The sequence below is a fragment of the Berghia stephanieae genome, chromosome 2 (assembly GCF_034508935.2).
Source record: "Berghia stephanieae isolate SIO BIC M18660-M18661 chromosome 2, UCSD_Bste_1.3, whole genome shotgun sequence".
Taxonomy (NCBI): Eukaryota; Metazoa; Mollusca; class Gastropoda; order Nudibranchia; family Aeolidiidae; genus Berghia; species Berghia stephanieae.
The window spans coordinates 67,076,095-67,088,594 of record NC_088361.1 but is presented as its reverse complement, the minus strand read 5'-3'; the positions used below and the strand labels follow the sequence as shown (position 1 = coordinate 67,088,594).

At 33.6% G+C, this 12,500-nt stretch overlaps 1 protein-coding gene across 1 annotated transcript in view; it reads right to left on the bottom strand.

Annotated features, from left to right (window-relative positions):
• Positions 1-12,500, bottom strand: part of LOC144965376 (uncharacterized) — a 28,527-nt gene that overhangs the window by 5,582 nt on the left and 10,445 nt on the right. The window contains exon 2 of the mRNA XM_078900642.1: positions 393-729. Within this exon, the coding sequence (XP_078756768.1) occupies positions 393-693 (301 nt within the window). The 5' untranslated portion in view covers positions 694-729. The remainder of the gene's footprint in view (positions 1-392; positions 730-12,500) is intronic.

Sequence of the window (12,500 nt, the reverse complement as noted above, 5' to 3'; positions counted from 1 at the left end):
ATTACCATAAAATGAAAGAACATCTTCGGGGTCAAAGATATTTAAGCCAGAAGAGGACATTATTTTTGCATTACATGCATTAATAAGACAAAACTTCTTATGTCACTACATTTGAAAGCTGGTTGAGGAGTATACATAAGTGCATAGACAATGGCAATTATTTCCTTGAATCGCTCATAATCACATACCTTCGTATTTTATGCAGAATTTTATTCTTCTTCTACATATTGTTTGCAAGTTGGGTGGGAGTAAACTTACTTTTAGGTTGGACCTCATCCATACACATGCATATACTCACTCTCCTCTATGTGTGTGTGTGTGTGTGTGTGTATGTGTCTGTGTGTGTGTATGTATGTGTGTGAGAGAGGTAAGGAGTCAAGTTAATTTCTTACCCCGGAAAGCACCTCCTCTCACCACCCTGGCATTGAAGTTGACAAACTCCACGACTTTGAGATTTGACGCCCTTGCAAAGAAGGCTGGTGGAACTTCCTCCATCTCTCCCTTCGTCAACGTCAATGTGTCAGCTGTAGGTGGAATGAACGTTAGATCCAGGGTTTTGAAGTCCGTACATGCGACAAGATTTTCAGAACAGGTGCAGAAATCGGGACATGCGTAAACGGAAATGCCACTGGATATAATTGTAAGTAAAATGATTACGGATACCATGGATCTTGAGAATACAATACAGGTCATTTTGGCAGATGTCACGTTCAAATTACACTCAGAATTCTGAAAATAACAATAATATGACATTAATTATTTTCATATATTGTTTCAAGTAATATTCATAAGTCTGTGTATTTATGTATTATGTATGTATATATGTATGTATGTATGTATGTATGTATGTATGTATGTATGTATGTATGTATGTATGTATGTATGTATGTATGTATGTATGTATGTATGTATGTAGTATGTATGTATGTATGTATGTATGTATGTATGTATGTATGTATGTAGTATGTATGTATGTATGTATGTATGTATGTATGTATGTATGTATGTATGTATTATGTATGTATGTATGTATGTATGTATGTATGTATGTATGTATGTGTGAACATTGAAACATTTTAATACATACATACATACATATGTATGTATGTATGTATGTATGATGTATGTATGTATGTATGTATGTATGTATGTATGTATGTATGTATGTATGTATTTATGTATGTATGTATGTATGTGTGAACATTGAAACATTTTAATACATACATACATACATATGTATGTATGTATGTATGTATGATGTATGTATGTATGTATGTATGTATGTATGTATGTATGTATGTATGTATGTATGTATGTATGTATGTATGTATGTATGTATGTATGTAACTATGTATGTATGTATGTATGTATGTATGTATGTATGTATGTATGTATGTATGTATGTATGTATGTATGTATGTATGTATGTATGTATGTATGTATGTATGTATGTATGTATGTATGTATGTATGTATGTATGTATGTATGTATGTATGTATGTATGTATGTATGTATGTATGTATGTATGTATGTATGTATGTATGTATGTATGTATGTATGTATGTATGTATGTAAGTATGTATGTATGTATGTATGTATGTATGTATGTATGTATGTATGTATGTATGTATGTATGTATGTATGTATGTATGTATGTGTGAACATTGAAACATTTTAATACATACATACATACATATGTATGTATGTATGTATGGTGTATGCATGTATGTATGTATGTATGTATGTATGTATGTATGTATGTATGTATGTATGTATGTATGTATGTATGTATGTATGTATGTATGTATGTATTACACGTGTGTGTGTATGTGTGTTTGTTTGTGTGTATGTGTGAACATCGAAACCTTTAATTGTTTGGTATTATAAATTAAACTTTAAAGCCGTGAAAATCGTATAAAGGTCACGCAGGCGTTTTTATTCACATTTTAAATATATATATATATATATATATATATATATATATATATATATATATATATATATATATATTATATATATTATATCTATAAGCATCTTTGATTTTGTTGGGTTATCCTAGTCAAAATATCATTCTGTCCAATACAGAAGGTAATATAACTCGTGGTACATACAGATTTTGAAAGTAAGATTCCCATCAAACTTACACATATCATGTTGTTTCATCTTTATATTTTAAGAAGACTATTAACGTTTGAAACATACAAACAATATTTTATCACCACGTTTATTGTTGACATTTGTTTTGATTTTTGCCATTTAACCTCATACTAAATAACTTTTGACACGCATTAAATTTGAAGTGGCTGAACCTACGCGTATCTTTCCTCAAATCTGAAATCCCACACATTTAAAGACTTGAAATATTTGAAAACTAATATGAAAGTATTGCGCATTACGACAATTTTACCACTAGCCCATAATAGATATGCTTGTTGTTCTGAACCAAATCAAAGGATTATCTCGGTCAGTCAAAAAGAAAATTATGATACTAGATAAAATTGAGACTCCAAAACCAATCATAAATTGGTGTCAGCATTATCCCACTGGGACAATCATTTGACATTACTCATACTTAAAATGCTGAGGATAAGACAAAAACGGCCTTTAAATGTGACAGTCTGGAATTAAAAACAGAAGTTTGACATATGCAGCGAGAATGAAAACGGTTTCTGACACATTAAAACAATGTCATATTTCTGCATTATCAACTCTATCGTACTCTGAAAAAAAGAACACCTCGTCCTTCAAATAGTAATCGATTTAAATGACACTTATCTTGGAAAACCTCTCAAACCTGGGACCTCGAGAGGGGAGTTACGATCATAATGTTATATCTTGCATAATGCAAGCTAGTAAGCTCATCCATTTCGCTGTTCATAATTTATTGTCTGATTGAACCCTTACACATGACATCCATACAAGTCGCTTGTTGTGTAAGATATAAAAATTATACGTCATTCATTCGGCTGTTGTTTATAATTCAGTATTTATTCACAATTTAGTGAGAGTTATGCAGAAGAATTCATGAAAGATAAGCATCTTATATCTATTTCAGTTGCTGGACTGTAAAAACAAGAAACATATATTATACTTATAAATATATGTCCACTGTTACAGAAATAACACTCGTGAATCAATCTTTTGTATAACCATGTCGTCTAGCTCTCATGTCATATGACCTTCTGTCAAAACTTTTGAATTTGATGTATTTCAAACTTTTCATTTTCAAAAGCCGTCTGGAAAGGAGACCATCGTTCTGGTTTTAAATGATCTCTTGAGATTTAAGAAATGTATAATATACTGGTCTGTCAACCAGAACAAGAAACAGTAAATGTCATGCTATGCATTTTATCTTAAAGGTACTGACAGAAACTCTTATTTTAGTATTTCAATTCCTTTTAAAAATATTTTTGATATTTTTTTCCCACTTTTATCAAAGGCTTGAAAAAACTCAATCGACAGAGTCGTTGGAGACGAGGATATCACAGAAAACCCATAGATCTGGCATAAGTTGTTTGGAAGTATTTTTAATTACTTCAGACAAAATGCATCAATATAATGATGCCATGCGTTTAGGTAAAATACTCACAATATCCGCCAATAGATAGTATGCGCTTGACTAAGAAGCTCATAACATTGCCATCCGGAAGTATAACGGATCGATACACAAAACTGTGTGTAACCATGAACGTTTATAGTCAGTTTAATATAGTTTAGTGAGAATTACTCACAAACGCGGATGGCAAACAACAATAACAAAGATCTGAGTGACGTCAACTTTGAACTATCTATAGATAGTTCGAAGTTCACGTCACTCAGGTCTTTGTTATTTTTTTTCGCCATCCGCGTTTATGAGTAATGCTCACTAAACTATATTAACCAGATTATAAACGATCATGGTCACACAAAATTACAAGATAGTATGGGCTTGGCTAAGAAGCTCATAACATTGCCATCCGGAAGTATAACGGACCAACACACAAAACTGTGTGTATCCATGAACGTTTATAGTCGGGTTAATACAGTTCAGTGAGCATTACTCATAAACGCGGATGGCAAAAAACAATAACAAAGACCTGAGTGACGTCATCTTCGAACTATCTATAGATAGTAACCGCTTGGCTAAGAAGTTCATAACATTGCCATCCGGAAGTATAACGGACCAACACACAAACTATGTGTAACCATAAACGTTTATAGTCTGGGTGGCACGTGCATTTTGAAGAAAATACTTATGACCTCCAATAAGTGACGTGTCGGACCTTGTTAATTTTTCATTTGCTTGGTTGTAATCTGTATTTCATTGATTCCAAAAAATGGTCCTGGGCTCGAAGATCGAGAGTAATCGAGCTGTGCATATTTGAGTTCTTGGAAAAGGCTCTTTACTCAGAATCTCTAATCGTGCCCAGGTGTAAAATGAGTACCTACATGGTCTTGACAACGTTTTCTGTGTCGGAAAAATGTAATATTGCCAAATGGTGTCACAAATTAGCCTTTGTTTGGTTTGGTTTTGTTCTTCTTTGTTTTCTTTACTACTGACAGGGCTGAATAGAAACAAACATGTTAATCTGAAATTATTTAATCAGGTGGCTTGATTAAAGTTTAATTAATTATCGCACATCGGGAACAATAACCTCTATATTGCCAATATATTTGCGAAAACAATTTTTCGCAAGTTAATCTACATTAGGAACCCTTGTAATATGCATAAATAATGGCAAAAATTCCCCGAAGCCGGGTGTTTAGTCGTATAGTTGTCCGGCTATGTGGTCTTGTGGTATCACACTCGCTTTCGGATCTGAAGCTCGTGTGTTCGAGTCCCGCACTGTGCGACGCATAGTTCAGTCTTGGAAAAGGTACTTTACCCCTATTCTGTAACCGTATTCAGGTGTAAAACGAGTACCTGATTGTTGTCTCTGCCCGTCAAAGAATTGTTATATGTCGTTCAACATGTTAAGTATTGCTGTTGGCTAAGGAAAGACCCCTTGTAATTCGCTTTGAGCACGTTAAGTGGATATTACTCTAATAAATACTCAATTTATTAAGACCTAATTATTTGATAGCTCGTGGGTGTTTATTAAAGAAATGGGAGAGGGAGGGGGTAATGAAAAAAAATAATACGAGCAGCGAATTTTTAAAATAAAAGATTAGTTTGTGTTTAAGTCGAGTCCTCTATTGACCTAAACGTCCCATTTTTTAAATACTAATAGTGTAGTCTTCAGCTGTAGCCAACACACAGACCTCTTTGCAACGTAAACAGATTTTATCTAATTCTTTTCAGTCTATTAGGCTGGCAAAGGACAAACTTGCAGTCTAGCATTCCAATCATGTCCGGTCTTAATCTTTGGAAGTTTACATGGACAAGAAACAAATCAGAAGCTAATTTTGAATATTATTGCCAATACACATCTCTGGATAAGGCATCGGGTGTCATCCCACTTAGAAAATGTTTTTGATGAAGCCTTGTTCTGCCATCAAAATCTAATTTGGTAACCAGGAGAAACAGAGGAGTCACCATATCCACTAAGCTTCAAACGGCAAAGTACTGATCAAGGTCTCTCAAGGAAATGACAAATTTTACGGCTTATTGGCATCAACCCCAAAAGCAATAGCTCCAGTCTTTATTACCAAAAGGGCTACAAAGAAATATTTTATAAAGCAAATGTGCCCGCAATGGAGAGAACTAAAAAGGTACAAGATGGAAACTACAACTGACAGATCTACCTTTATTCTAGGAACAGCCATGATTTGGCAAGGTAGAATGAAAACAGACAATGTAATCCATTCTAAATCAGCTCAACAAGTTCTAACAATCAAATTGACAGCTAAAGAAGAAAAGTGTTCCGCTAACTTCTATACGACCGAGATGTACACAATGTTCAGTGGCAAAAATGTCATGTCTTCATTCTATTTAAAGTCGATCACTATGGTTCACGGGAACTTAAGTTCTTAAACCCGAATAACACATCATATTAATACCTGCCCATTTGCTCAGCTGGCAGAGTAATGTCTGCCACCTCAGTGACTCAGGCCCCAGCGATGAATTTGTAGCCTTTTAATCTATCCAATATACTGTAATTGGAATCAGCTTGGTTCTAAACAAAGAAAATCGGTACTATTTATTCTTCATGCTGGCTAGAACTTTTTCACATGTCATGTGATCAGAATGTATGAAAGTCAAAACATGATCAGATTTATGTTTTTCTCCTCTGGATACACTTTTAGTCTCGTCGGAGAAGTATTTCATAAGGGCATCCGCCATTGTTCCGATAGCTTTGAACCATTTACTAAGTTACTATGCGTCATTACGAGAGAATTGACGACTGTTGAAGCCAATTGAATCGACAATCTTAAAAGTTTTGTGAAGTTCGGAGATGGTGAATTATTGGGATGATTGATTTTTTAATTGTTACCACTGATATTAAATCTGAATCTAAATTCAGGTTTTATGTAAAGCACTTTGTTATTGACTCTGTTTGAAAAGTAGCAATCAGTCTTTATCATAATATATTTCTTTGTAAATGAATTACACAGTAAAGAGCCCAAGTAAATTCTTGTTTAATTGATCCACAAAATTTATAGGAATACAACAGTCCCCTGCCTTCATCTTAACTTTTATTTTGTCCACGTTTACAACGATATAATTATTAAGAAGGAGTGGTTGCGTCTTTAATTTACAACCAACAATGAAACGATGTTGGATATAATATTGTTGATACTTTCTGAATCCCTGTCCAATGGAGATATGGTCGTGTGGAGCAGTGGGAAAGGAAACAAACAAATAAACGAAAGCATAGAAACCAACTAAGATGTTTCATCCTGAATCTGCACTCGTGAAATTACGTAATCATTGAAGGATTCTGATGGAGAAACGTGTGAAATACATATGACATGAGTCAGTTCAACTGTGAAATATGCGACTGGGATGGGTAATTGTAAAAGCCGTAAAAGATATTTATTAACATTAATAAACATAATGTGAGGGTGGAAAACCAGATGTCTTCTCATGTTTATGACACCGTGGGTTGTTGTTTTTTGGTGGGTTTTTTTTTTTGTTGTTTTTTTTTTTTTGGGGGGGGGGTGTTTGTTTGTTTTTTTCGGAAAGGGGGGGGGGTGTGGTTGCTTGTTTTCTGTCTCTGTTCAGTGAGTACCTAATCTGTGATAAAACATAAACATGACTCGCTTCCTTTGACCTTAAGAGAACCCGGTTGCCCCTAATTGCCCCGATGGTAAGTGACTGCAGTAAGCATTTCTAACTAGAGTAAATTACTATCGGAGACTTGCTTAGAATTCCAAAGTATTAAGAACGCTGTCATTTTGAACTAAATGTACCTCTGCCTAAAAAGCTGTATTTCTCGTATTGAGCCGTTAAATTTATGTATCGTAAATCTGAGGTTTAGAAAACAGAGGATACATATTATTTTACTGTAGCATAGGAATTATATAAATAATAGTTAATGGAGAATGATTTATAAGGATGATCTTTTTCAAGTATTGTCATCGCTTTACTTTTTCTAGCATTGTCTAAAACATTATTTCGGAATTTTTATTTTTACCCTACACCTTTTTAGGAGAATGGAGCATGTGCGATGCAGCGTAACCTTTGTAAAATAAACTCTTGACACTCACCAAACAAATAATTGATGCTATGTGTTTGGTTTTTTAAAAAACTCAAAACATCCGCCAGCCGAATATAACGTACCAACACACAAACTATGTGTAACCTTAAACGTTTGTTTGTTGTCTGATTAATAATCTAACGAAAGAGTGAAAAAGGAAAGGCTTCGTATGGGAACAAAACAGTGTATTTTTAAAATGTAAAACGCCATAAGATATAAATTAAATTTTGTAATTCTGTTTTGTTCCCATACGAAGCCTTTCCATTTTCACTCTTTCGTTAGCATTTTACTATCACCGGCTTCAGGCAGCCCTTACCGTTTTCTACTTGTCTGATCAATACAGTTTAGTGATAACTACTCATAAAAATGGCTGGCTAAAAACAATAACAAAGAGCTGAGTGACGTCAGTTTCGTTCCTTCTATATATACGACCACCGAAAGAGAAAATGATTAGAGAGAGTTCATCAACGACATCATTTGTTTCCTTGAGCACTAGTACAACTCACTGTTGGGGATCGTTGCATTTATTGTAATTAATTTTAGGGCAGTGTCTGATTAAAAGTTAAAGATTGTTATATTTTTTTATGCCAGACCCCCAAATTAGGTCGGAAAACGGGTATCAACACTGATAATTTATATCTGTTTCACCAAAAATGTTGTTTTTTAACCTACGTCCCGTCCTACATGTTAAATGTTGCTGTTGACCAGGGATCCATTGTAAAGCGCTTTGAGCACATTTAGTGGATATTGCACTATATCAATCTCAATTATTTAATTTTATAATGACGATACAGAATGATTAGAACCGCCCGCTATAGGGAATTAAAATTTGTTTAGAAAAGACCCAAACCGCCCCTTAACGACGGCTACGATTGGAGGCCGATCATCAACAGTCGCCGTCCTCAGAAAACAAGCGTTTATTTTTAATGTTTGAAACATGTTTTATAAAGAGAACAACAGAATTATTTTGTGAGGTCTCGTTGATTTCAACTACAAGACAGAGTTCAATGCTTTAAAAAGATAACAATAAGACGTAATGTTGAGCTGTCAGTCCAGAAGTCTTGATTATCATAAAGTTAAAAAGCAAGAGACCGAAACGGAAAAATGTAGCAACTGCACTTTTTCAATTTATTTCAATTAAGGAGGGGTAGGTAGCATAGGAATTATATAAATAATAGTTAATGGAGAATGATTTATAAGGATGATCTTTTTCAAGTATTGTCATCGCTTTACTTTTTCTAGCATTGTCTAAAACATTATTTCGGAATTTTTAATGGTAGGTAGAATCCCTTTCCTTACTTTATCTTTCTTGTTTTTCTCAATTCATTTATTCACATATCTAGCTCTATAAACGATATAACACGTACACATGGGTTATATAAACAATGGGCATAGTGACATTTTTATCATTGGAAAATGCCAAAGCCACAGTGCTATTTTGATTTTTTTACAATGGGAAAATACATAGGTGCATATTATATGTGCAGAACTGATAACCGAAAACAATTATAGACTTGATTTATCATTATTGTAATGGAATATATTTTGCTTTGGTTTGAGAGTATTTCCATTACAACAATAATTATAATATTTTTGGGATGGTTTTTATTTTCCTAGTATTTTTCTTTCTTGCTTTGTCTGGCACCTTCATACATACTTGTTCAGATCTTTATCTTACACCTGTGCCTTCTCCCTAGTTTCTTAATTCAACATTAGATAATAAGCTTGACATTTATATCTATATATATTGAATACGTAATTTATCCAAACATGGGGAATCAAATTACAATGTCAAAGCAAAATGCTCACAATTCTTCATAGACAACCCAAGCCGGAACGACGCGAATATTTACAAATGTTTGAAACCAAAAGAAATGTTTTAATGAAAGATGTTAGAAGCTACATGGTTTGGCGTGTTATCCTGTTCAGAGCCGTCTGCACTTAGTTTAAGAAGGTTTGTTTCCTTTCCAGGAAAAAATCGACAAAGCAAAGAGTGGGGCGATTTTGAGACTGAGATAATGTGGAACACTTGTGACTTGCTATCGCAATCCGGGATTATTTTGGTGTGAACGTGATGCTGAATAATTGAAATTTTAAGGATTGGTTTATATAAAATTATTACATTGACGTAGTTAAATGTGTATTTTTTTTACAATTTAAAACGCTATAAAAATTTTGTAATTCTGATTATTTAAACTTGAAATCAATTATTTTCATCCTATTATTTCCCAGCTATGCCCGGTTGACGCATTTGTCATGTTGTTTAATATTTTAAGACGTGTGCCTTTTATGATCATGTACAATGTCATAAGTTTCGTAAAATTAAGCTCATACATTATACTGCCGTACTCTGGAAAAACCCATATTTAAAAATTTGGCCAGAAAATTCGTCCTTCAAACATCGATCGATTTAAAAGACCATTTTTTTGCCAAGATGAGGGTCATTTAAATCGATCGATAGTTGAAGGATATTTGAAGGACGAGTTTTCTGGCCAAATTTTTAAATATGGGGGGGGGGGGGGGGGGGTTCAGAGTACGGCAGTATAGTATAGTCACGAACCACCGAGAGCACTTTTTTACATTGACTATTTACATTAACCTGAATCATGGTAAAATCGGAGATTTAATGGAATTTCTCTTCACAACTAGATTAGGCGTGCGTTATTTCATCTGTTGAGCACAACTCATCTTTATTGGCATATTAAATTTTCCAAGTTCTCTTCGAAGATAAAGAATGACACACTAAGATGAGTATTTACTAGTAATAATACATCTGTATCTAAGAGTTTTATCCAGAACAATTGAGTGACAATCGATCCCTGTTATATAAATTTGCAATTTAGATAGTTGTTTTTCTTCTTATTTTGCGACATGCAGTAAAATTATATCATATTCCGTTTTTCTGCCCTCTCTCTCTCTCTCTCTCTCTCTCTCTCTCTCTCTCTCTCTCTGTCTGTCTGTCTCTCTTTCTCTCACTCTCTATTTATTTATCTATCTTAGTTATGTATCTCACATCTCATCCTTTAGTGTCGCACAAATATTCATAAGTGAGGCTAACCAAAAGTAGAAAATAGATATAGTATTATCGGTAAAGCGACAGTAATGTGTACAAGGAAATTAAAACGCCCACAGTGTTTAAAGATAAATGAAAAAGCTTCCTTATTAACGCTATCTGTATCCTTGTTACACTATCTTTATGCTATATTCATCTGAGTCAACAGCGGAAAACGAATCCTTTGTCGAATTCATTTCCGGTACTAGCTACTAGGTCTCTGTTCTGAAATTAGACCATAGCTAATATCACTAGATTGTCAAAAAGGCCCGATATTTAGTTGGCGCATCAGTTGATTATTGTGTCACCCTGGAATTAACTCTTTTTGAATGAAGAACAAACAAACGATGCTCTTGTTAGATATATTTTCCCTTGTTTCGATTAAAAATGAATCGATATTTTAGCTAATATTTTGTAAATAATTATTTGACGCATTTATTAAAAAAATTAATTGGCGCATAGTGCATTTGGTTACAAAAACTGCACCACGGTTACTGGTGAGATTAATTCTAAATGTAGGTGTACGCATAGCAATTTTACATGATGATCTATCTTGCATAATTTGTTCTCATTTAAAACATAGTATATATATATATATATATATATATATATATATATATATATATATATATATATTCAAATATCGATCGATTGAAATGACCATTTTGGCAAAAACTCTCAAACCTGGGTCTTTGCAAAGTTTATATGGATATATATCTATATAATATTTGATCGATATTTGAAGGACGAGTTTTCATTTTTCATGCATTCTATTCTGCTGTCTTGAGGACGTTATAGGTGGTTGCTTTCTTAAATGAACCAATTTTCTTAATCTTGGCACTACGTTTCATAAAATGTCAGTGTGTGTGTGTGTGTGTGTGTGTGTGTGTGTGTGTGTCGGTGTGTGTGTGTGTTTTCTTTTAATGTTTGGGCTACTGGATTCTATTTCTGAAACCTTGATATTTTCAAAGAGACAACATCATATTTGATATGAAAATGCGTTCAAATTGTAAAGGGCATGTTCACATTTGATGTTGATATGGCTTGAATTCAAAAGAAATAATATAGCGTCATATTTGAGCCAACTGTCATAAAATTGAAAGGATTGTTACAGTTGAATATACTCGGCCCAACAATTAACGCAACGCTCTATTGAACTGTTTCTATACATTCGCAATTTGAAATAATCACATGAAAATTAGACACAATGATAGATTGTCCAATAATTTTGTAAAATTTGATACATATTTATTGTTATTCAATTGACCCGCTTATTTTTCTGACTGTTTAAAGAACGCATGTCAAATTCTTACACTACAAAATCCAATAAATATGGCGTACACAAATTATGAGATTAAAAAAATCATTTTTTTTTTGTGGATCTCGAATTTTAAAAAAAAAATAGACAAAGGTTACATCATTATGATTTTGTAGATATGTAAACAAAATAAAATTAGACCCCAATCAATTTGCTTTGTATTTTTTTTTTATGGTCATGGGTCAATTAACCGTCGCCGATAGAAACCAAACAATTGGCATGTGCAGAGCAGGTTTGTCGGCAACTCAGATTGCAAATCGTTTAGGATGTTCAAAGTCAACAATAACAAAGCAATTCCAGAAGGAGACGTTGGGAACCTTATCCATTCCATGAGGCGACTTGCTCAGACACGAATGCAGTCTAAAAGAGGTTACACGCGCTACTAATGAGAGGAACAGTACTCACCGCGTCGTTTTTTGTTGGGTTTTTTTTTTTTTGGGGGGGGGGGGGTGTTGGGGTTTTTTTTGTTTGTTTGTTTGTTGTTGTTTTTTGTATTTGTTGTTTGCGTATT